The sequence below is a fragment of the Lutra lutra genome, chromosome 4 (genome assembly GCF_902655055.1).
Source record: "Lutra lutra chromosome 4, mLutLut1.2, whole genome shotgun sequence".
In the NCBI taxonomy this organism is placed as follows: domain Eukaryota; kingdom Metazoa; phylum Chordata; class Mammalia; order Carnivora; family Mustelidae; genus Lutra; species Lutra lutra.
The window spans coordinates 188286227-188312865 of NC_062281.1; the positions used below are offsets into that span (position 1 = coordinate 188286227).

The 26639-nt window shown below is 45.6% G+C and overlaps 1 protein-coding gene across 5 annotated transcripts in view; it reads right to left on the reverse strand.

Moving 5' to 3' along the window:
- Window positions 1-24243: 24243 nt before the first annotated feature.
- PDPN (podoplanin) overlaps window positions 24244-26639 on the reverse strand; it is a 29355-nt gene continuing 26959 nt past the window's right edge. For all 5 annotated transcript variants that reach the window (XM_047727471.1, XM_047727474.1, XM_047727472.1 and 2 more), the window contains one exon: window positions 24244-25970. Coding sequence is in view for 3 of the 5 variants with exons in the window: in XM_047727472.1 (XP_047583428.1) it covers window positions 25964-25970 (7 nt within the window). In the remaining 2 variants the exon portion in view is untranslated. The remainder of the gene's footprint in view (window positions 25971-26639) is intronic.

The following is a 26639-nucleotide window of genomic DNA, read 5'->3' on the forward strand; positions in this document are numbered from 1 at the left end:
CTCCATCTTGGTTAAAAGCCATTTTGTTGTTTGTGCAGTAAAACTTAAACTGACCCTGCCCCCTTCCCCCCAGAGGAACTTACTTAGAAGCAAGTCTGGGAAACCAGTAAAATATGGTCAGCTAGTTCCTAATAACAGAGCCCAGAATACAAGGCCAGGTTGGCCAGTTCTTGATAACAGAGCCCAGAATTCAAGTACGAGTTGGGCCAGGTGGAGACATCCAATCAGTAAAAAACACAAATACTTTTCCCCTAACCACCAAAGAATGTAAACCCCACCCTTTGGGCGCCAACCTTGAGTACCAATTCTGACCAGAGTAATAGGTTGGGTCAAACAGCTACTATAGGGTAAATTGTAATTCAATTGGCCACCTGCGTGTGACCTAACATGACTACAATCTCATTGGCCACCTATGTGTGGTCAGACTTTTGCTCTATAAAAGGTAGTCTGTAAGATGGGGATGGTCGCTCTCTTCGGAGACGGCCCTGGCCGGTCAGTCTGACTTCTAATGCTTAGCGTAGAATAGAACTCTGCATAACTTTCACCTTGTCTCAGTCTCTTTCCCCTGGCCAATCAGTCTGATTTCTAATATTTGGCATAAAATAAAGCTTTAAATAACTTTCACTTTGTCTCAGTCTCATTTCGTTTAATAACGGACCTAACAGTCTGTGGATGAAAATACGCCAACGATTCTATTTCTGGTTAAGTTATTTATTTATTTATTTATTTTAATTTTTTTATTCTTATTTTTAAATTCCTGGTTAAGTTTGATATACATATCGCCTTTCAAAATATTCAAGAAATTTTCACCAGTTGAGTTTCATTTTATTATACTATCATCATTATAAATTCTGCTTTTAAAAGTCATTGAAATAGGGGCTTATGGCTGGCTCAGTCGGAAAAGCATGTGACCCTTGATCTTGGGGCTGTGAGTTCGAGCCCCATGGTGGGTGTAGAGAGACCCTTAGAAAAAACTCTAAAAGCCATTGGAATTAGTCAGAAATATCATTATTTGCAATTCTCTGAATTAATGCATCTGAAGTGTCAGCTCTGGCATTTCTGAAGATCACTTAGAGTGGTTCCTCTCCATTAGGGGGGATCAAGGATGGAAAGTGTTCTCTCGGGCAATGTTTTGTGACACACGTGAATCAGCTGCAAGTGTTTGTCAACAATAAACGTGACAGTCTCCTCTCCCCAGCTGTAGCTGGTGTACAGTATCTCATCGGAAACTGAGAGGAAGTGGACAGCTCGGCCAGTAAGAAGAGTTTACTCCTCCTGGCTTCCCGCGTAAGGTCACGAGTTGCACTGTTGTTGAGACAGGAATGTGAGCAGAGTTGTTAGAAAACCTAAAACAACAGGGGAAATGAAGATAACAGCCTTTCTTATAATATCGACTTATAACTTTTATTTTTAATTTTTTTAATTTATTTTTTTTACTTGTAACTTTTTTAAAAATAGAATTCTTCCATTTATTTATTTTTTAAGATTATTTATGTATTCATTTGACAGAGAGAGACACAGTAAGAGAGAGAACACAAGCAGTGGGAGAAGCAGGCTCCCTGCCAGATGCAGAGCTTGATTCCAAGATGCTGAGATCATGGACCGAGCCAAAGGCAGACACTTAACAACTGAGCCACCGAGGCACCCCTTGACTTGTAACTTTTTTAAAAAAGATTTTTATTTATTTATTTGACAGACAGAGATCACAAGCAGGCAGAGAGAGAGGGGGAAGCAGGCTTCCCACTGAGCAGAGAGCCCAATGTGGGGCTCGATCCCAGGACCCTGAGATCATGACCCGAGCTGAAGGCAGAGGCTTAACCTACTGAGCCACCCAGGCGCCCTGACTTGTAACTTTTAAAGTAGTCTTGAGTTTTAGCCCATCAGTGATAAGGTGCTGAAAATGTGAGATAGATATTATCTTACTCTAACTAAGGCTGGAGTTATTTCAGCTAACTGTGTCAAACAGGAGTTATTTCAGCTAACTGTGTCAAAACCACAATTAATCACAATTCCAGTTGGAAAAAAATCTGTCTCTCACACAGTATGTCAAGATGACTCCTGGGGTGCCTGGCTGGCTCAGTCGGTGGGAGCATGTGACTCTTGATCTAGGGGTCATGAGTTTGAGCCCCAATTTGGTGTAGAGATTACTTAAAAGAAAAAGAAGAAGAAAACATGATTTCTAAATGGACCAAAGATCTAAATTTTATAAATGGTATTATAGAAGTACCAGAAAAAAAGTGGGTAAATTCCTTTGTAATGTAGGAGTGGAGAAAAACCTCAGTAATTATGACGAATCCAGAAGCAATAGGAAAAGAGATTGTGAATTTAACTCCCCAAAATAAAACGAAACAGGGGAGCCTGGCTGACTCGGTTGGTGGAGTGTGTGACTCTTGGTCTCGGGATTGTGAGTTTGAACCCCACGGTGGGTGTAGAGATGACTTAAAAATAAAATCTGAGGGGTGTCTGGGTGGCTCAGTGGGTTAAGCCTCTGCCTTAAGCTCGGGTCATGATCTCAGGGTCCTGGGATCGAGCCCCACATTGGGCTCTCTGCTCAGCAGAGAGCCTGCTTCCCCCACTCTCTCTGACTGCTTCTCTGCCTACTTGTGATCTCTGTCTGTCAAATAAGTAAATAAAATCTTAAAAAAAAAATCTGAAAAACAAACAAATAAATAAACAAATAAGCAAGCAAAACACACCAAAGGCCTTTTAAATGATGAAACTACTATACGCAAAGGCAAAAGACAAATAATAAAGAGGGAAAAGTATTTGCAACTTATTTTTTTTTTAAGATTTAATTTATTTATTTGACAGAGAGAGAGTGCAAGTAGGCAGAGCGGCAGGTAGAGGGAGAGGGAAAAGCAGGGTCTCTGAGGAGCAGGGAGCCTAATGCAGAGCTTGATCCCAGGACACTGGGATCCCAGGACACTGAGCCAAAGGCTGCCGCTTAAACAACTAAGCCACCCAGGCGTCCTGTATTTGCAAGAGAAGGAATTTATAGACAACGCCTCTAAAAGTCAAGAAGAAAAAGTGTTTTTTTTTAAATGGATGAAACTTACAAACACGTCCTCGAAAATGAGAAGCAAACGGTTTTTAAAGGTAAGAGAAGATGTTCATCTTCACTCACAATAGGGGAAATGGGAAAACTGTTCTCAAACTCTATTTCTCACCTATCAGAGTAACATTCAAAACTTTGACACCAAATGCCATAGGTGAGGGTGGGGAGGAAATAGGAATTCTCATCCATTATTAGTAGGAATCCAAAATAACATAAGGGGTTATGTTATTTTGGATTCCTACTAATAATGGATATTTGGCAATATCTAGCAAAATCCCATTTGCACTTCTCCTTTGACGCTGTGATCCCCTTTCTAGGAAACATCCCAGCGGCACATCTGCAAACCAACAAGTGACCTACAGAAGGATGTATTCATTACTCATACACATCTGGTTACTCACGGCAACGGTACTTGTGATGGTGAAACACTGGAAACAGACCAGATCGCGATCCATGGGGAAACAGTTGAATACAGTATGAAAAAGCCACATGATGGAGCACGCTGTGTTGTAAAAAGGAATGTGGGATATTTCCAGATTCTTTTTTTTTTTTTTTAGGATGTTCTGTTAGTGCATGTGAAGTTGCTATAATAATTTTTTTTAAAGCTTATTTTAATTTATCTCTTTTTAAAAAGATTTTATCTATTTATTTGACAGACAGAGATCACAAGTAGGCAGAGAGGCAGGCAGAGAAGGGGTGGGGAAGCAGGATCCCCGCTGAGCAGAGAGCCTGACTCCTGGGACCATGACCTGAGCAGAAGGCAGAGGCCCCAACCCACTGAGCCACCCAGGCACCCCTATTTCCATATTCTTAAATGGAGTGATATACAGGATGTATTGGTAACAGAACAGACCACCCACAAAACACTGCATATAGTGCACCACCTGAGTAAAGGGAGAGAGGGATACTAGCACACACACCTTCTCATATTTCCAAAAGGAAATACAAGAAGGATAAGCCAGGAGGGAAAAATACTGGGAAGGAGAGGGAGAGACTGTGAGGCGAAGCAGAAATAGAAATGAGATTTCTCTGAATAAATCTTACTATAATGCCTTGACTTTGGAATCAGCAAAATTTTACATATTCCAGAAAGAAAATTAAATCAAAAGGCCGGGGGTGGGGGGGGGGGCGGGGGGTGGGAAGTATTCCTTAAAATTAAAAAACAAATCCAAGTACTAAATTATATATCAAACTGATGTCAAACCACAAGGATAAAGGAGCTATGTCAAGGGACTCGGGGAGGCAGCATTCGGACCCCACATCGTTCGTAGAACATTCTAAGATTGACGAGGGCTGTAAAAAAAATTTGGACATCATTCAGTCGTCATTTGTGAGTACCAATGTCGACATTTTGAAATGATCATATGTGTATTGTAGGCGAATACGTCGTTCCAGCACTGCAATTCTTGTTAGAAATCAAGATTTGTAATACGACAGAAAAGACACTCGAGCACGAAATTAAAGAATTTAAACCCCGTGATGTTAAATTTGAAGTGGAAATACCACAGCGAATACTTTAGGTTACTGCCTTTTTTTTTTTTTTTTTTTTTTTATTTGACAGAGATCACAAGTAGGCAGAGAAGCAGGCAGAGAGAGGAGGAAGAAGGCTCCCCGCTGAGCAGAGAGCCCGATGCGGGGCTCTATTCCAGGACCCTGGGATCATGACCTGAGCCGAAGGCAGAGGCTTTAACCCACTGAGCCACCCAGGTGCCCCTAGGTTACTGCTTTTGAAAAAATATGTATTTTCTGAATTGGTTGTTAAGAAGAGTAACAACTCGATAGCAGCGAACACACTGTTCCCCCACTGAAACTAATAAGTTTTTTTTTTTGTGTTTTTTTTTTTTTTTTTTTTTTTTTTTAGAGAAATAGCAGTCCAAATTGGAGGCAGGAGATGTATGAGTTGACCCCGGGGGCTCCTGTTGTGCCAGAAAGCAAGGAAACAAAGATTAATGGGGTCACGTCAGAAAGCCGACATGTCAGACCGCCATGGCCTACGATGAGACACTTTGAGCATCGACAAGAGTAACGACTGTAACTGATCAACACATAACAAATGTATAAGATCGTGAGTTCACAGTGATAATCAGAGTGAGAACAGGAAGAAGAGAGGAATGGCTGTGCTAGCTAAAAAAATCCACTGGGCGCTATCGAAGCCGACTGTGGGAAGTCAGCTACGGATGCAATGTTTGTATCCCCTCCAGATTCAAATGCTGAAACCCCAGCTCCGAAGTGAAGGTGGTCAGAGGCGGGGCCTTTGGAGCTCTCTCTCTGTCTCCCCACCCCATGAGGACACAGCAGGACAGTGGCTGTCTCCAAGCTGGGAGGAGGGCTCTCACCAGATCCTGAGTCTGCCGGCGCCTGGATCTTAGAATCTGCAGCCAAAAACATTGTTGAAGGCACCCAGTGTGGGGTATCTTGCGATAGAAGCCTCAACTAAGACTGACTGTTGACTCTGAGAGTTGGCGATTGAAGGGAAAGAATTAAGCATTGATCCTGCTTGTTCCAAGTGGACTGTAGTTTCAGGTGACTAATTAGTTCTAGTCGAAGAGGAAAAGTTCTTCTTGGAGAGAAAATCCCAACTAAGACATTTAGAAATTCCGGCTAAGAAATCGAATAAAAACAGGAGGAAAAATCACCATTCACTGTTTTCAACTCCAAATTAAGTCATTGGTCCAGGGATTCGACGGATGCAAGACCTAATGGATGTTGGTTGGCAGGGATATGTCCAAGGAGGGATCAGATTGCGTCACCTGAACCCACTGGCCCGTCTCAGCATCACTACAGGTAGACCAACCAAACCAAACTATGGGCCCGTTGATGAGAAGCCAGAGAAAGTGCACCTGTAAACAGAGTCCAGCAGAAAGTCCCACTGTGATGTTTTCTTTCCAGAGAATCCAATCAAGCCTTTAAGCCTCACTTTTTAAAAAAATTTTATTTATTTATTTGGCAGACAGAGATCACAAGTAGGCAGAGAGGCTGGCAGAGAGAGAGGAGGAAGCAGGCTCCCTGCTGAGCGAGAGCCTGATGCGGGACTCGATCCCAGGACCCTGAGATCATGACCTGAGCCAAAGGCAGAGGCTTTAACCCACTGAGCCACCCAGGTGCCCCTTTAAGCCTCACTTTTAATGTGATGAGCCCTGGGTGTTATATGCACCTGATGAATTACTGAACTCTACATCTGAAACTAATGATGGACTGTATGTTGACTAATTGAATAAACAAAAACAAAAACAAAAACAAAAAACCTCAGTTGTAGTTTACAGAACAAAGGGACAAATCAGCAATTTAAATGACTCCGGAAAAAAGTCACCCAACACGTGTAGAATGTGGGACGTCCTGTAGAAAACAGATCCAGTTTCTAAAACAAGTCAAGGGCAAAAGGAAAATAGGGTGGAAGGGGCAGGAAGATGTCCCAGGTGATAAAAAAGAGCCATAATAATCAATCATCAAATGTAATGAGTGGAAAATTAAAGTATGAACTAATCATTCTTACTAAGGAATCATTATTTTTATTTTGTATTTTATTTTATTTTAAAAAGATTTTATTTATTTATTTATTTGAGGGAGAGAGAGAGAATAGAGGGGTAGAGGGGAAAGGGAGAAAGAGAATCTCAAGCAGACTCCACGCTGAGCACAGAGCCTGATGTAGGATTTCATCTTACAACCCTGATCTCAGACTCTCTCATGACCTGAGCCAAAATCAAGAGTCAAATGCTTAACCAACTGAGCCACCCAGGCACCCCAGGATTTTTTAATCTAAATTAAATGAAATGATGCTATTGTGGGTAATGGCCTTATAGTTTAGAAATAGCTACAGAAACATTTCAAGGTGAAACCACATGGTGTTCAGGATATGCTTTAAGTTATTGATTGGGGTGGGGGAGACAGAAGGAAAAGAAAGGAAAGAGAGGGGTAAGGACTGGCTACTTAAAGCCAGGGTGACAAAATAAAAATGTTGGCATTGCTAATTCAGAGAAATGGGTTGTCTTATTTGCTGTACTTTTGCCATAAAAATGTTGACAATAAAACATAAAAGATGAAACAATGATCATTGCGCACTTTGCTAAAAAAAGACTTCAGATGTTGAACAGATCACCTAGGGTAGACCTTCTGGTCCATAAGTTTCCTGCACACAGGTGCTGACGGCGACCTCCCCAGGTAGCCCGAAGAAGAAATGCGTGCAAGGACAGGAGTGAGAGGTGCTCCAAGAGACCATGAGAGCTGTTGTGTCTTCACTGTCCCCTAAAAGAAACATTTTACTTCGAAACCTTCCTTTCCTTGAACTGATCAGGCTGATTCAAATGACTCATTTAGCAAAAAGTGCCACACAGGTCCAAAACATACACAGTATAAAACCAAATGATGCAGTTTATTCATTCCCAGGAAGAAGTTCTTCTTCAGTATAAGCACATGCAAGGACAAATGTTTTTGTGATCTTAACTCAAAAACCTTAAGTAAGGAAGTGAAGAGATGTACTGGGTCAGGAATGAGAAGAGCCTGGTTGTACTGGTCATGAACTGTAGGATCTGTAGCAAGTTGCTTAAAGTGTGTCAGAGAGTGTCCAGGGGATCCCCAGTTCCATGCTTCTGTGAACACGCATCTCACGAGGTAGTGCGTTTCTCTCGCAGGTGCGGCATGAACAGAACAGGAGCCAGGAGATGATTCTAAGCTCCCTTCTGACTCAGATCCTTTGGGATGTTTGGAACCCATTGCCAGCTGAGCACACACGTTGTCCACCAGAAAGTCAAATGTAAGTTCTCAGCCAAAGGCTCTCATGGAAGTGTGTTCACAGGTAAATAAAAGAAGCTCCAGACTCCTGTTCTGGGAATCCATCAGCCATCTTCCCTCAGGTTGGAGAGCCCGTCTTCAACGAAACACAATAGTTTGTTTCTGGATACACTGGTCCATGTTTGGTTTTCTAAACAGTGTTTCTGGTACGTCCTAGTGAGTGTGGTGTAAGAATTCCTGAGGGATCCTGGTAGCCCTTTCTGGCGGTTCTCCCTCTGTAACCTGTCTGCTTAAGGCAGGATTTTCTTCATATACTTTAACCAAAACCCAACTGACGGGATGCAGAAGCAGGTATGGGAACCCAGCTGTCCTCGGTTATGCCAGACATGAAGGAAATTGGCAGAACTGGGAAACAATACCACTCTTCTCAGGAAACTGGTTTGTTTTGGAATATGTAGTTATTTTTCACTAAAAATGTGCTATTTAGGATAATGTAGACATGGGATTATGATTACATTTTAAATAAATAGGTAAATACATATTCTTAAATTTCCCAGTTTTAATTTCTCTTTTTAAAAATTTTTTTAAAATTATTTATTTATTTATTTGATTGGGGGGCGGGGAGAGAGATCACAATTAGGCAGGGAGGCAGGCAGAAAGAGAGGGGGAAGCAAGCTCCCCACTGAGCAGAGAGCCCAATGCGGGGCTCAACCCCAGGACCCTGAGATCATGACCTGAGCTGAAGGCAGAGGCTTAACCCACTGAGCCACCCAGGCGCCCCTCCCAGTTTTAATTTCTAATATGGTGAATATTGGTAGATCTGTCACATACACTAAAGTTCATGGCGGTCCTACATCATATCTGAGAGTAAAGAAATCCCAGGTTCAAAAAGCGTAAGAACCACTGCTCTAGAAAAATCTGACCTCATTTTACTTCTAGCCTCTTCTTAATAAGGATGAAACTTAATCTTTGCAACAGCTCTTGAAGGGAAGACACAGATGAAGAACGGAGTCTTAGTGGTAAAGCATCTTTTCCAGAGGCTCTCGGCCCCAGCAGACTTGCCCTGTCTGCTTAGAAGTCAGAAGTCGTTCCCTCGCTGGTTCTAAATCAATCACTGGAAAGGAGAATGAGATCCATGATTGATTTAGACGGGTTGCTTAGGGATAATGGATGTTGTGGTGTCAACTACAGATTGTCCATTCCCTTTATAAATGACAAGTCTGTACAGTGAAATGGCCAGAGAAAAGTGCAGTATCTCATTATGAATCAGACTATTCCCAGTGGTTACAACAACGGTCAGCCCATGGGGTTAATTCTCGGGGTCTGGATCACCGAGACTGTGGGAGTCAGGGGCAATAGTCTTGGGGAGCCCTATAGTGCACCCTCTGTGTTCCTCTGTCTTCTTGAACAGCTGGGCGTGGCGCTTTGACCAGTGCTGGCAACATCAAAGTCCTTTTGCTATAACTCGAACTGATTTCTTGATGTCACTGCTGTTGACATGCAAGTCTATAGCGGTTGACTATCCCCACAGTGCAGGAAAGTTTGTAATTTTCCAGAGCACCAGTTGGTTGAAGGAACGATCAGGTTTCCACTTCCTGAACGCACATTCAGGGGCAAGAAAACTGTGTTTGCTTTGAAGAAAAATTAGCATCAATCATGGGTTGTACTAAAAGTCATCTGACAAATTTAGGAAAGTTAATACATGCAAATGTTTGTTTGGGTTCTCAGGGCTCAATGCTAAGTCTGGAGACACTTATTCTCAAGGAAGCCTTTTTGGAATAGTGATTGAGGTACTGAATCTCACCCAAAGCTCCAAGCCAGAGCAATTCTGCCCTGCCACAAATTCCTTCTCCCAGACTTCTCACAGTGTTGTTTGTGGAGGAGCTGGGGCGTCGGGAATTTAGAGCACATACTGATCGGCAAACAGAGGGAAACAAGCATCCTCTGGGAGCTAGCTTTTACCATCATCGACCAACAGTCTTCTCATTTTAGGACATGGCGGATGTCCCACGTGGATGTGTTACCTTGCTGGGAAGAAGACACAAAAATGAATCAGTGAGAGTGGATCCTCACTGAGCTGTGCCAAGTGTTCCAATGATGGTCAGAGTGAATATCTTCTCCACTTTGCCTGATGCACCTTTCATCCTGCTTTCTGGAATTCTCACTGGCACGGGTTGGGATTAACACTCATTTCCAAACACTCTTCACCTTCGTGTACTGGGACACTTCCCTTGTAGGATCCCCTCATTCTCCTGCAAGCTGCATTGATAAACGAGTCTCCAGGATTCTAAAAACATTTCCTGTGAGATCTATGTACAGCTGCAAACAAGTTATTCCAAAGGTTAGCATCTTCGAAGAACCATCAACTCTTACTATCTCGCAGTTTCTGTGGATGGGAAATTCGGCAGCAGCTCAGCTGGAAGGTTTTGGTTTGGGGTCTCTTATGAGGCTGCAGTCAAGATGGCGGGCTGGGCTGCAATCAGCTGAGGCATTGGACGATTGAAGCTGGACGATCCACTTCCAAGACAGCTTGCTCACGTGACTGGCTCGTCAGTGTGGTCGTTGTTAGGAGGACTCAGTTCTTCGCCGCATGGACTTCTCCACCGGGAGGAGCGTGAGCACCCTGCCAACATGGCCGCCGACTTCTGCCGGGCAAGTGATCTGAGAGCGAAAGCAAGGAGGAAGCCACAGCGCCTTTTGTAAGCTGACCTCTTCCATTTCTGCAATATTTCTGTAATATTCTATTAGTTACACAGGTTAATGTTGAAGGGGTCTGCAAAAGGGCGTGAGTACCACAAAGCGAGGGCCATTGGGAGCCATTGCTGTAGTGTCACTCAACTTTAACTCACCTTACTCCTCATTTTGACATCAAACTTATTCTGTTCAAAACCCACCATCTGTCTCCCATAACGTGAAATGTACAGTACTTACCAATCTTCTGACCCCACAGCCCTACTTGATCTAGCTCCTACACCTCTCCACCTTCCCCTCCTAACCCCTCTCTCTTGCACTCACTCCTTCCCAGCCAACTGGCTTTTTTCTCTTTCCAGAAAACACCAAGCTCCTCCCTTCCTAGGACCTTTGCCTTTGCTGTTTTATCTGGAAACATCCTCTCCCAGAACGTCATATGGCCACCTCCCAAGCTTCCTCTAATTTCTCGGCTCAGAGGCCCACCTCTCTTACCTCAGAGAGGCTTCCATGACCCTCTCCACCCCTTCACTCTCTCCCTGCTTCCTTCGCTTTGTGTTTCTGAACAGCAACGGTCACAACCTAAAATTATATCACGTATTTGTGTTTGTAGTTAGTCCCCCCACAGCGGTGTAAGTGCTGTGAGCATGGGGCTGTATCAGAAGTTTTCCCTATTTTGGCTCCAGCGCCTGGTACATGCTTGATGCTCTACTGCTCTTTGCTGAACAAATGAATGAGCAAATGAATAAATCTGTACCAAGAGGGGATTGGACCGGATTGGTGAGCAGATTGGTGCTGGTCTGAGAGCTGTTACTGGTTCATGGACAGAAAGTTCAGAGATCCAGAGCAAACACCGAGAACATTTAACGGCAATCTGACCTTGCTGTGACATCCAAGCTGCCCATCAGGGACCAACCCTGTTGAAGCAAGTAGACGGTCACTACAGTAGGCCACGTTGGTGGTGTTGAACTTACCTGGGGTGCCACGTGCTGCTGGGTAGTCATCGACAATGGGACCATGTTGAAATGGATGGCATTTTAAAATTAGTTTGTCAGCAATGACCCCAATGCATACAAAATTCAGATTGCATTTCTTTCACTGAAAAATTATTTAAGTGCAATTGCAGCTCTTCGGGATAAATGGTGACTGATAAATTTTGAAAATATCATTATCACTTATTTCATTAGAAATAAAATCAGTGCCCTGAGCTTTCCTCTTTACATAGAAGCGTGTACTCTGCACCACTTTTCAATGCAGGACACTGACTTCCAAGGTGCAGGTTAAGACTTTATTTTTCTCCTCAAATAATGAGGTGGTAGAACCGTTGTATAAAAGCATTACAACTGGAGAGCCCAGAAAACAAAGTCCAGGTTTCAGTGACATGTCAGGATATATTATGTACCAATGAAAGAGACTTTGAGGGGTGCCTGGGTGGCTCAGCTGGTTGAGCGTCCAACTCCAGATTTTGGCTCTGGCCATGATCTCAGGGTTGTGAGATCAAGCCTTGTATGGGGCTCCATGCTGTGTGTGGAGTCTGCTTGAGATTCCCTCTCTCCCTCTCCCTCTGTCCCTCCCCTTGTTCATTCACATTCTCTCTTTAAAAAAAAAAAAAGAGAGAGAGAGAGAGAGACTCTGAGACACTTGGACTGTTGTATTTGGAAGCAAAGTTGTATTTTCTCAAGCTGGTCTTGAGAATGAGATTATCCTACATGTATAATGTTTTAAACATAATTTTTAGTCTCTTTGAAGCCATCAAAGTGTCCACACTCTATCTTGTAATCATTGGTTTTTATTGACTTTCTGCCATCCATGAATTAGAACTGGACTGCGTTCATCCTTGTGGAACTCACCACTCATGGGAAGCGAGGTAAGGAGCTCTTTGCGTGGGGGCTTCTGCCTGAAGTCCACAGAGCAGTGAAGAAATTCTTTATTCATTTTTGTGGCTGCCACCTTGCCTTGAGGTTGCTCAATGTTCTGCTTCTTGCTTCTTTCTTCTGGCTCTCAGAGCGTTCAGAAGCCCAAGTACGGTCTCCCCTTGGGTGGCACTCTGGGACCTGCAGTTTCCAGAACCAGTCTTCACGGTGAATTCCTTAGCAAACAAGACTCATTCAAGCTTTAAAGAAGGGAGTTGATTGGCCTGGGAAAGTTGTGTGGAAGGGAGTTGGGGTCTGTGTGCTCTTGGAAAGGAGGAGTGTTGAGGGAGGGGCAAACCCACATTTCCAAAGGATTCCGTATCCATCAGGCATGGGGATCCCAATCCTTCCCACTGCACATCAAGTCCTGGAGCTGGTAGCTCAACCACACCAGTACATACCTACCACACTCTCCCTGGAAAACTTGCGGTTCAGAAAACACACCAGCCTCACTCATTCCCTGTGAGGTTGGCCAGTGAATTTGGGAAACACGCAGTTCTGAACCAACTCACCCCTCCTGGGGACATGGGTGACCTTCACAAATACACACTGACTGATGGGGTTCAGCAAGAAGGGAGTCCTGGAGAGGAGAGGTTTTCTACTTTCCTTTCCTGTAGGAACAACTGCTGCAGATTCAGCCCAGAGGGGTAATGATAGCACTGCCAAAGAGACAGAAAAAAGAATTTGTACACACTGCAGCCCTAGCTTTCCCTTACACAGAGAGCTGGGGCTACTGGCAGGCTTACAGAAATGTACTGGAGGACCCAGAATCCTAAGGGAGCCCTAGCATCACTGGAGTACAGCTGGGGATCAGGGCACGCTCTTCCTGCTCTTGAAGAATCATAGTGGGTCCACGAAAGGGTAGCACCTCCCCATCCCCAATAGATAGGTCCATGTCTTAATCCCTGGAAATCTTATCTGGCCACAGATGTGATTAAGTAATAGATCTTGAGAGGAGGGGTTTATCTTCCACTGGCCAGGTGGAGCCTCAGGGCAATCACACGTATCCAAATAAGAGAGAGGCAGAGGGAGTTTGGGAACAGACACACAGAGGAGAGACACACGGAGGAAAGGCCACGTGAACACAGACGCAGAGGTTAGAGGGAGGCAGCCACAAGCCAAGGAACGCTGGCAGCCACCAGAAGCTGGAAGGGGCAAGAAACACTCTTCCCTGAAGCTTCTGGGTGGGTGGGGGTGGGGGCATGACCAAAACTTGGTCTTGGACTTCTAACCTCCAGTTTAGGGTGATCTGTCCCATCAGCCTAAGGAAACTAGCATGGGAGATTCCAGCCCAGCAGAGGAGACGGACATTAAAGACTAATCCCAGAGATAGGCATGGTGCACAGCAGGGATGACTATATGAAGGGGGGCTCACCGATGACTAGCCTGGTGTGGGATTGGGGCGTGGGGACACCGAGAGGCAGCAGAGCAGGAGGCTAAGACCTCAGATCTCAGCTTTGCCAAGTACGCTGAGTGCGTTGAGGACATTTGACTTCTCCAAGCCTCAGTTTCCCTGCTGTGAAAGAGGACGAATAAAGCAGGCACCTCCTGGGATGTTGAGGATATGTAAAGTACATAGAACGATGTCTAGCCCGGGACAAGGGCTGCATGCGTTTTTGCTACGATTATCCCATTTGGGTTGAGGTCCGCAGGGTGAGCCAGCGTGGCTGGCTAGACAGAACGGGCAGGGGGAGGAGGTGTGGGGTGGACTCGGAGACAGGCTAGGAAAAGATGCTGGGCCCAGGGCTTTGTCATACTCCTGGGGGTACCTGTGTTGGCTCAGGGCCTGGGAGCGTGACAGGCGTGAGCACATGCTTGTGGAAGAGATATTTAATCTCCCATGTCCTACTAAGAACTTTGGGAAACTTGTCATGCGGTTGGCTTTCCCCCCTGCAGATGGCTTTTTTCTTTTTAGGTTTTATTTTTTCAAGTAGTTTCTACACCCAATACGAGACTCGAACTCCCCACCCCCAGATCAAGAGTCACATGCTCCACCAATGGAGCCCGCCAGGCGCCCTGAAGATGGCTTCTGATAAAAATGAGTGAGCCCCCCGCCGCCCGATTATGAATCCTTACACCAGAAAACGGGTGACATGGAAAGAGCCCGGCCTATTCAAATGCTCTCAGATTTGATTTGCCCAAGGTTTTAAGTGTTGGTCTCCTCAGCATGGAGAGATTAACAAGCCAGGAGGTTGAATGGAGATCTTTGTACTTTGCCCCAGCTGTTTGTTACCATAGGGTCTGTGGGTTTGGTCCGATGCCTAGACCCACAGACGCAGACAGAGAGACCCATAGCTGGTGCGATGAGGGGTTTATTTACCAAGTGGGCTTGGGCTGCAGCTGGAGGACAGCACAGATCTGTGACTCAGATGCCTGTCACTGTAGGCACTCCCTCTGCTTGGCCCCCCAGACTGCGTGCTCCCCATCTTGTTGCTCACTGTGGCAGCCCTTCAGAACCCACCGGCTGATGACCCGGGGTTAGCTGGGGGGCTGAGTTCAGGTTAGCTGGGCCGCTGAGGACGGCCTGATCCCCGTGAGCCCAGCTTTCCCCGATAAATAGCCATGTTCTCTGTGCAGGGCTCAGGGAAGAGAAGCAGCTGGCTTCCATCAGAAGCTTGATGACCGCATTTGGAGGGACCGCAGGGGAGGGTTTTGGGGCCATTCGAAGATGGGTCTCTGTCCCCACTGGTTTTACATTCACACAGTCGTGGCAGAGACCCTTAGTCCTGGGGGCTGGAGGACACTGGGTTAGTGTGTTGGTTTCCTGTGGCTGCCATCATGAGCTACAGCAAACACGGTGGTTTAAAACAATGGAAATTTACTCCCTCACGGTTCTGGAGACCAGGAGTCCCAAGCCACGGAGGTGGAAGTCTTCACTACCTTGGGAGGCTCCAGGGGAGAATCTGCTCTTTGCCTCTGCCAGCTTCTGGTGGCTGCCGGCGTCTCTTGCCTTGTGTCCTGGTCACTCCAACCTCTGCTTCTGGGGTCACATTGCTTCCTCCTCTTTTCCCTGTGATGTCTCCTCTTCTGTGTATTATATGGACACAATGGATTTAGGGCCCACAGGGTAATCCAGGATGAGCTCAACTAAAATTCCTTAAATTGGGGCACCTGGGTGGCTCAGTCGGTTAAGCATCTGTCTTTGGCTCAGGTCATGATCCCAGGGTCCTGGGATGGAGCCCTGCCCCGGGCTCCCTGCTCAGCGGGAAGCCTGCTTCTCCCTCTCCCACTCCCCCTGCTTGTATTCCCCTTGCTGTCTCTCTCTCTGTCAAATAAATAAGTAAAATCTTTTTAAAAAGTAAATAAATAAAAATCCTTAAATTAGCTGCATTTGTGAAGACCCCTTTTCCAAATTAGATCCCACTCACAGATTCTAGGAACTTGGACGTGGACTGATCTTTTTGGGCACCAAATAGAACCCACTACACCTAAGTATTCTATTCCCAACACGCTTAGTCCCTTAAAGAAGATGAGGGACCACGATACAAGGAAAACAAATCTAGTGGCTATCTAGGCGGTGAGATGAAGTTTTCCAGAAGAGAGAGGGAGTTAAATAACTTGTTCCTTAAATTTTTCAACCAATTTATCTCTCTAGACAAGACAAAAATCTTCATCTCGGTGAGCCTGTTTTAGGTATGGTGCCTTATATCCTGGGCACAGTGGCACAGGGAAGGAGCCATGGATTTGGGGCACCAGCTCCTTACCCTCCTATTGGGTGGCCTTGGGTGATTCAACCACATTTGGCCTTCTCACCTGAAAAAGAGCAATAACGGTACCCACATTTACGACTCGTCGCAACACATGTAGGGAGTACAGCACGTGCCAGGACGTAGTGGTCGCTAAAGAAACAGCAACTCCTGTTGCTACTGTGTACTGCTTTGTATTTTTTTTTTAAGATTTTATTTTTAAGGGGTGCCTGGGTGGCTCAGTGGGTTAAGCCTCTGCCTTCAGCTCAGGTCATGATCTCAGGGTCCTGGGATCGAGCCCCACATCAGGCTCTTTGCTCAATGGGGAGCCTGCTTCCCCCCTTCTCTCTCTGCCTGCCTCTCTGCCTACTTGTGATCTCTGTCTATCAAATAAATAAATAAAATCTTTTAAAAAATAAAATCTTTTTTTAAAAAAGATTTTATTTATTTATTTGATAAATAAATAAATAAATAAATAAATCTTTTTAAAAAAAGATTTTATTTTTGAGTCATCTCTACACCCAGTGTGGGGCTTGAACACATGACCCCAACAACAAGAGTCTTGTGCTCCACCAACCAAGCCAGCCAGGAGCCCCCATTGCTTTGCATTTACAAAGCACTTCCACGCATACTGGGGATGTGTTCCAGAAACCAATAAGCCTGTGGACTGCCATCATTTCTATCTTCTCAGATGAGGAAACAGACAGGTAATGTGCTGTACGTGGACTGTAAGCCAGGCAGGCCAACTTGGACCCCGTGCTTCGCCTACACCATGGTTTTTTTCAGCCCTTGTCAGTGGCTTGGTTGGCAACCTGCTGAGGGCAGACCCATGATAATGGAGTGTAGACTAGGAGCCTCAGGAGAGGACTGAACAAAGGGGAGATGGGAGGACACCAAAGAAGTTCCTAAGGTGGCCGCCACCATCTTTGCCGCGCTGTGTGCTCTGCTGTCTGACAGTAACTCCATGAACACCTTGGCCATTGAAAGTTAATCCCATTGGAGATCTATGAATGAAGACCTATGAAAACAAACAGTTTTTCTTTTAGCCACAGGAAAAAAAAGGGTATTTTTATTGGCACGCTTTATGAATTGTTAGAATAATTCTCGCTGTTAACGTCTATGGCAGTGCCCAACTCACAGGGAAGTGCACCATGAATGTTTGCTGGATGCTCCCTCAGTCGCCGTGGGTGTTTTATTTCATTAAAACATCTCGGATCACGCAGGGAGAGTGTTGAGTGAGGGAGGCATTGGAAGGTTAGTCATCACGAAGGGTGGAGAAAATCAGTGCCATTGGGTCTGCCTTTAATTCCGCTCACCAGGCAGGGGTTGGCTTTCCCTATTGTTCTAGGTTACATATTTCTTTCACCATGGATTCCTCCAACGTGAGTGAAAAATTGGAATGACAGCATGGGAAGGTCTAGTAACATCTGTCTGTCACAAAGGAAGCATGATAGCTGCCATCCCATTGTTTGGAAGAATCAAGGGAATGGCTCAAGGTCAGAGGGGAGGAGGTCAGGGTTGCTTTCCATCTGGGATGGGCTGGATGGACAGTGGGGAGCTGCCTCCCCAGATGGGCTACTCAGGGGGTGTGTTAATTTCCTAGTGTAGCTGCGACAAATTACTGCAAACTGGGTGGCTTAAAACAACAGAAATTTATTTTCTTACTGGTCTGGAGGCCACAAATTTGAAATCAAGGCGTTGGCAGGCACATCTCCCTCTGAAGGCTCTAGGGGAGACTTCCAGTGTCTTCCAGCTTCTGATGGTTCTGGGTGGGGGAGGGGGGTCGTATGTTCGTTAGCTTGTAACAGCATCACTCCAACCTGCCCATGTCTTCCCATGGTCTTTCATCCTTTGTTTCTCCTCTTCTGTGTCTTCTCTTCTTAAAAGAACCCTCATTATAGGATTTAGAGTTCACCCAGTTAGTCCAGTACGATCTCATCTTACAGCTGCAAAGACCCTTTGTCCAGATAAGGTCACCTTCACAGGGACCACGCTTCACCCGGGGTCGGGACTTGGACTTCCCATCTTGGGGACCACAATTCAACCCACTCCAGGTGGGGTTGGCCCCAGTTGCTTTCTGAAGGTGGCACTTATAAAACAATCGTGGAGAATTTCCCAGTCGGTACCAAGCATATTCCTGGTTTCCTGCTGGAAATGAGGAAAACGTACAATTTAATTTTGTGTGCCTAGAAGTTTCTTTTTCATTTCAGAGAAGGTGACTATCAAGAAATCTTTCTATTTTTGACAACTTCCCCAGAAAGATTTTGGACTCTGGGTCCCCAGAAGGATTTTTCTGAGGAACCAATTTCACATCTTTAAACTCCTTTTCTGCTACCTATTAGAAAACCTCTTCCAACATCGGATATATCACATTGTACTTAAAAAAAAAATGTCAATTTTTAAATTCATGAGGTTCTATTTTTATTAGAAGTAATTGACTAGCTCTAAAAATCTTGTCATGGAAGGTAGGTGAGACATTTCTATCATTTCAAAAAGAAACAATAAATGTATTTTATTAAAATGTTTTCCTATGGGAAAGAATAAGATCAGAGGTCATCTGAAGGAGAAGAGATGAATAGGGATAAAAGATCATTTTGAAGTTATTACCCACTTAAATCCAATTAACCTAGACCTTCTTCCTCTGAGCATCACACTTCTAAGAGATGCTAAGTAATTCCTAGTCAAATCTGTATAATTAAATATCCAAAACATGAACTCACTTTTACTTTTATTGTTCCTTGGAGACAAAAATCCCAGTGTCTAGGAACATGGAAATTATTTTATTATGACCCCATTTGTCATTGTCATTGTCATTTGTCATTGCATGGTTTGCAATTCAAAAATTTAGAAACTGGGGCACCTGGGTTGCTCAGTGGGTTAAAGCCTCTGTCTTCGGCTCAGGTCATGATCCCAGGGTTCTGAGCTGGAGCCCCACATCGCATCGGGCTCTCTGCTCAGCAGGGAGCCTGCTTTCCGCTCTCTGTCTCTGCCTACCTCTCTGCCTACTTGTGATATCTGTTGAATAAATAAATAAACTAAAATAAAAAAAAAAAGACACACAAAAATCTGGAAACATCCTAACTATCCACCAGCAGGAGAAGCGTAAGTAAATGCTGATCTAGTCGTGATCCCGTGCTCCCCACCAGCTACAGAGACGCATTGGAGCCCTGTGCTCCACGAGGATCCATCTCACAATGTTGGGGGTGAGGAAAGCAAGCTGCAGAGAAGGATTCCGTGCACTTAAAGCTGAAAACACACACCACAATGCTGTATCTTGATTCTGGATGCCTACCTATAAGATAAGGAGAGTAGTAGAAAAATAGACGTGTTTCCAAATGCAATACACGTGATTCAGGAGAATGGTCCATCTGGGAAAGGGAGCAGGATGTCCGGAGGGACCCCGGGGACAGTATGTGCAGGGGACTTACTTCTTAAAAAAAAAATGTAGGCAATATGAGAAAATGTTAGGATTTGCCAGAGCAAAATGGTGGGCATGTGGGGCTTTGCTCTCATTCCTGCATTTTTCTGTATGTTTAAAATAGTTCATGATTTTAAAAAAATGAGATCCCTCTTTTCCACTGGCTGGGGAAACTGTGTCTTCAAAATACACTACCGTTGAGCTGATAGGGAAACAATTGATTTTGGAAGATGATACGTGGGGGCTCCTGGCTGACTCTTTGATGGAGCGAGTGACTCTTGATCTCAGGGTCATGAGTTCGAGCCCCAAGCTGGGTGGAGAGATTACTTTAAAAAAGAAAGAAAGAAAGAAAGAAAGAAAGAGAGAGAGAGAAAGAAAAAGAAAAGAGCCATGTGGACCCAACAAAGGAGATCCAGAGAATGAATCAAGATACCTGCACCTCGGTTATGCCTCAGGCACATTGTGACTCTGTAATTTTAGGCACCTGTTTGAACCTCAATGTCCTCATCTGTAAAATGGGGGTAATCTCTTGCCTACTTCACAGGGAGGTAGTGAGAGTAAATGAGGCTGTAATAACTGAAGCAAGGAGGGGTTGTTGGAGTAATTGCTGCTAATGACTGAGCAGTGACTGTTTTCAAACAGGCAGTAAACATGATTTTAAGGCTGATAAGAGCTCTATGAGGTAGGTATTATTTTCTACGGGTTTTATTTTTCATGTAGAAAAAATAGTAAGGCTCCAAGGCAGACGGTTTTCCCCTGCTCTTTCCTCCAGAACCAACCCCTGCCCAGAGGGAATGGGCAGTGATGCCTTGGAAATGCAGAGTCAGTCGGGCCAGTGTGGGCAGAAACCCAAGTTGAGAGAGGCCGCTTCGGCAGGCTGGAATTGTCTAGGGGACACCACTGGCCCATCTGTGATTAAGTTGGGAATTTGTGGAAGTTGTTTATCAGCCGAGGCCAGGAAACAGGGTGGTGTTGGCCGGTGATGTGTAGGAACCACAGGAGGGAAATTCTAGATGTTCCGTACAGAAGTCCTGTTCTTTCCTTTCGAACCTACACCACCTACCGCCTTCCCTGGTGACTGGATGGCAACTCCACTTTCCAGTTGCTCAGGGCAAAGTCCTCCTTAGAATTCCTTTGACTTCTCTGCCTTTTTCTTATCCCATGTCCAACCTGTCAGATAACTCTGTTGACATTATTCAAATTACAACCAGAACCAGACCGCCTCACGCCGCATCCACGATAGCCATCTGGTCTGAGCCACCAGTGTCCTGAGCTCGGATGATCACACTGGCTTTAAAAAAAAAAAAAAAAAAGAAGAAGGATTTAAGTAATCTCTGCACCCATGTGGGGCTTGAACTCACAACCCTGAGATCAAGAGTTGCACCTTCTACCGACTGAGCCAACCAGGTGCCCCATCACACGGGCTTTTTAATCGACCAATTCTCAACCATAAGTGAGAGTGATTTTTAAAAAATTTATATGTATATTTTTAAAATTATTTATTTATTTGAGAGAGAGACAACACAAGCAGGAGGGGCAGAGGGAGAGGGAGAGAGACTCTCAAGTAGACTCCGCACTGAGCATAGAGCCCGATGCAGGGCTCTATGCCAGGACCCTGAGAGCATGACCTGGGCTGAAACCAAGAGTCTGACACTTAACCAACGGCGCCACCCAGGAGCCCCGAGAGTGATTTTTTTAATATGTCGGATGTTAATTTGCAATAATACACCTCTTCTTAAAGTCTTCCAATGCTTCCCTATTTAGGAGTACCCTCACGCTCTCTGGTTTTGTCCCCTTCCATTCTCCCCCGAGGCCATTCTGTTCCAGCCTCCTGAGCCTCCCTGCATTCCCCAAACTTGGATGAGGCTTTCCCCACCCTCAATTCCATGCTCACTGTTCCACTTCTCCCTTCCCCTGTGTCTCTCTGCTGCCTCTACCACCCGCAAAGTTGCCACGTCGTCTAGGAATTCCTTATTTGGGGTACAGTCTGTCTCCCACGCTAGACTCTAAGCTCCATGTGGGCAGGAATTTTGGTTGGTTTCATTTACTGTATTCCCAGGACCTAGAAGAGGGTCTGAGAACCAATGTTTTTTGAATCAATGAATGAATGAGTGAACACATTATTCTCCTCCTACAAGAGAATCTCCCTTTCTCTCCAGCAGCCAGGAAGACCTTGCTGACACCATAAATTCCCTTTCCAACTGGCCCTGGGTCATCCATAGCCCGAGACACATCTACGGGGTGGGTGTGGGGAAAGGAGGGTTCAACCAGTCACTTTAGCCAGAACATTCCTACCCCTCCTAGAGTCACATGTGGTTTTAGCTGCTCGAACACATATTTCAGATGTCTTCGGTAGCCTCTGGTTGGCAGGTATCACTTCAGAAACAACCCCCTGCAGCTGGTGTGTGACTTCTTGTCTGAAAGATCTGCCTCAGTGGGAAGGTAGAGGCAGTAGGAGAGATGGAAGCAGGAAGAAACAGCTGGGAGGAGCAAGGTGTCAGGGCTGTGGATAGGATTGCCTGTAGGTTGTCAGAGCCTTTGGATGCCGGGGTAGAACACACGGAAATTTGCGTCAAGGTCTGATAAGATGAGCCCCAGAGAGAGCAAAAGTGATGAGGAATAATTGGGGGTGGGGTGGGGGGGGGATCCAGGCTGGCACATTCACGTGCGCTGGACCCACCAGCCAAAATAAAAAATAAAAAATAAAAAATAAATCTCACTTTCTTCACAGCAGTATGTCCATCTTCATGCCTCAACACTGAGATTTTATTTTTTATGTTCTTAAAAGATTTTTATTATTTATTTATTTGACAGACAGAGATCACAAGCAGGCAGAGAGGCAGGCAGAGAGAGAGGGGGAAGGAGGTGCCCCGCCGAGCAGAGAGCCCAATGCGGGGCTCGATCGCATGACCCTGAGATCATGACCCGAGTCGATGGCAGAGGCTCAACCCACTGAGCCACCCAGGTGCCCCTATTTTTTATTTTTTTTTAAAGATTTTATTTATTTATTTTAGAGAGGGAGAGGGACACTCCAGTAGGCTCCTTGCTGAACACTGAGCCCAACGTGGGGCTTGATCTCAGGACTCTGAGATCATGCCCTGAGCCGAAACCATGAGCCAGTCGCCTAGCAGACTGTACCACCCAGGTGCCCCCAACTCGGAGATTTTAAATTTATCGTGTGTCATTGCCCATTAACTGTGTCCATGTCATTTACATGTATTAAATTTAAGGACCCAGGATCTACGACACAGCCTAACCGCATGTTAAGCTTCAGGAAGAGGACAGAGAAGTGCCATCTCTTAGGGAAAGCAAGTCTTCTGACACACAAGCGGACAACCGTGTGTTCCAAGTAGGTGCCCAATCCAGCCATGTTCTGGGGAACTGCTTCCCTCACTTCCACTGGACTTTTAATTATTAAAAAAAAAAAAAATGTTTCATGTCCGCTTACACAATTTTCCCCATGGAAGCTTTTGTCCCAAGCAGCCCCATGCCCTGAATACAAAGTAAATACGAGTGAAAATGCAGATAGACGCAGCCAGGAATCCAGTGGCTTGTTCTCTCCCCGGTCATTAAGGTGCCACATGAGGCAGAACTAAGTCCTGGTTTGCAACTGGCTCTCCCTGCTTGAAACAAAGAAGGGGGCGGGGCAGGGGTAAAACCAGGCTTTCATGGGCGGCGGTTCACTGAAGCCTGCCTTGCTCCCAGGCACCTCTGATGGGAGAATGGACGCGGTTCCCTTGAACTTCCAGCAGCCCCGGCAGCTCTGTGAGTGGGCGTTTCTCCTGTGCCAGGAGCGGGTAAGGGACTGTGACTGCACACTTGAGCTAGCCAAGAGCCCTCCCTGTTCTCTTCCTCTGTCTCTGGGGCTAGGTGGACATCGCTAGTTTTCTGTCAGAAAAGGAATGCTCTCTTAACCATCTCATGGCCATTCTTAGTTAGAAACTGTAGCCCGAAGAGGTTAACTGACTCACCCAAGGGATGACTGCTGTAAACTAGAGAATGGCACTCAAATCCTGTTTATATATATGTAAATTTCTGCTATGCTCCACCAGTTACGAGACAGGCAATTCCTGACGTCTGCCAAATTCAACAATCCTGACTTAACAGAAATGGAGCACTATGGGGACAGCATGCTGCTAAGGGCTCTCCTGCTCCTGGCATCCAACATTTAGGAGCAGGGATGGGGTTGGCTGGGAGAAGACGGAGGGTGTGGCACGGGAGTCCATGTGGAACAGTGTAGGTGGGGAAGCCGCAGGTAGACTGCCAGAGAGGGACAGAGGGGCAAAGGCTGAGTGCCTGCCTGGCCACTACGGTCTCCAGACCAGGCAGAGCTCTTGTAGCCAAGGGCCGTGGAGCAGCGAGATGTCCTAGGAGCAGGAATTCCGGAAGGACAGGCTACCAGGACTGGCAGGAGCAGATGTAATGGCTCCCTGCCCCGGCTCCCATCCAGGGCAGGGAAATCAGGAGCCAGGCAGGACCTTGTTCACCCTTGGTCACCAGAGAGCAAAAGAAGTACCAAGGTGCCACCTTATCTCATCCCATGCCTCAGCTTGACTTTCACCTCTCCACTCAGGCAGAGCCCTACATGAAAGACATAGTTGTATATCTTTCCAGTGGATCTATTTCCTGTAACCACTTATAATTCGCTCCCCATCAAGTGAAGAGGCAGAGGTTTCCACGACTGATAAGATTCTCTAGAAATGTTCGAAAGCGTGACCCAGAAGGGATCTTTCCAATCAAAGGTCGGACTCATGGTTATACGCAATCATCTGTTTTATTTCAAAACACGTCTATACTGCGTGGAGCACCAACGCAGATGTGACCAAGAAACCCACGGTCCTGTCCCAGCAGGCAGCGGGTCCAGTGTATGACTTGGGGTGGACGGTTGTTGTTCACAGTGAGAGGAGAAAAGAAAGGACACGCAAGACAAAACGGACTTTGTCCCCGACTCCCGTTCAGGAGTCTGAGCGTTGAAACAGACAGATACGTAAGCACACAAAGCCCTTCTAAAGCCCCTTCTCTCCATCAGCAGATGTTCAAATACGGACCCTGGGTTGGTGACCAGCCGGACTTGGGTAACAGAAGGGCATGCTGTTTAAGATAACATCACTGCGTTACTGCAAGAAAGAGGGGAATGGGAGCTGCTTTTCCAAAGGACAGTTTACTTTTCCATACAAGTGGAGAGGATAGAGGCCTGCACAGCCACCATCATGACTGAGCTCGTCAGCTCAGTATAAAAACTTTGTGTTTAGGGGGGAAAGAAGGCAGCTGACCTATGGGAAGAAATGTACTGAGCAAATGGTGCCCACCCCAGATGGCAACGTGGGCTCCTTTACCTTGAGGACCTTTTCAGTGATGACCCCACGGAAATGCGTGGTATGTGTCACAAAGAATGGGAATTTCTTTTATTTTTACGTCCAGTCTTTAAACCCACATGCTTTCTTAAAATCACTATCTTACGGTATTATTTTCGTGTCCCACATGTTTCCTCTGAAGCAGAAGGTAATGAGGCCAGAGGCATGCACAGGGTTTCCTTCTGTTTGGGGACCATGGTTCTTGGCTTCTGGAACATCTGAGCCTCAGGCACCACTGGGCCTCCATCAGTCTCCACGGTTTGGACTTCCATATTCCAGAACAAAGCAGCCAATCTGGAGGGCTTAGGTCATGGGAAGAGAAAAGTCTGCTCCGGGAGCTCTGGCTCCTCGTCCTCTGAGGGAAGAGAAGATGGCAGGTAGGAGCAAATCTCTGAGTCACCAAGTCATTGCTGGAGAAGGCAATACGCCAGCCTAGAGCCTGCCCGATGAACTTATTGTGAGAAACAAAAATCTCTTCTCCAGACTATAGACTTCCTGTTTATAACCTAACATGGGTACCTTTGAAATGATTCGTCTGGGCCAGTGAAAGGCAGTTGCTCATGACATTAAACAAGTTAAGATTTTCTACTTGATTATTCACATGAAATTAAGGCTTTTAAAACAGACCAGACTAGACTGGAATGTGTACATTTCAACAGAGCGGAAATTGCACAATGCTTATGCTACTGACGAGCATGGCACCCACAGATCTCAAGGACTCCATTGGTATAAATATTCCCAGACTTGATTGCATTTTAACAATACCAGAGAATGGTCAGAACGGAGACAGGATTATAATTTCTAACATCGATTAAATTATATTGCCTTAGTTAAAAATCAGTTTACATGGCTTTTCTCCATTTTCTATGCATTTTGTCTTTTTAATCATCTTTTACAAAATTTGTATTTAAAAATATTTTCAGAAGACAAATGCCTAGAGGAGCGAGTCTCGTGAATTGTCTTTCCTTGGGTTACTTTTGGTAAGCGGAGGGATCACCATGGATTTGGAATGGGACCGCCAAGTGATTTCCATGGGTCATCTTCTCCCACATGCCCGGGGACGGGGAAGTCGGAAATTCTCTTTCAAACATTTTGGTAGAAGGGCACAACTCTTCAGCTCTTTAGGGCCTGTGAAAACAAAGAAAAAGGTGACTGTCACTTCTCTTACTGGCACTGTAAATAGTAATCCTGTGAGTCATGGTCCTATTGTCCTTTTGTATAAATCTGGGAGTTCTGGAACCTGGAGCTGTTCTCCTGTCCCTGCTCATTCCTCTTGCATGCCTGGCCCTCACACCATCAGGGGCAGGTTCCCAGGCATTTCCAAGCATGTCAGTCTGAGACTATATTGTGGGATATGTCCCTCAACCCTTACTTGTCCTCTCTGCCACCCCCATCCCCCATTATATATCATCTCCCCAACAGAAATAAGAAAAAGTGTTCCCCTGGTTATGAGTTTGAATCTTCTGAATTTTCATAGAGAGACAGAACTCCTACCCTTCACCCATAATCACTGCTAGGAGTTCACTACCACGTGTGGGTATGTGCAGGGCAGAAGTGGAGGGAGGGGGACCCCTACAGCAGAAGAATTCTCGTCTGAATGGTGCCTGGGCTCTGCAGTGCCCATTCTTCTGAAAGCCACCTCCCTCCCTCTGATGACTGGGGCAAGGCAATTAGGTATCAAGTTGAAACTTGGCTGGGGTTTTCTTTCAAGTTCAGTTTGTTGAGAAACTAGGACAAGAGGCCAAATTTGGTTAGATCTCAATAGGAGTCAATTAAATAGCCATCTTTGACTCTAAC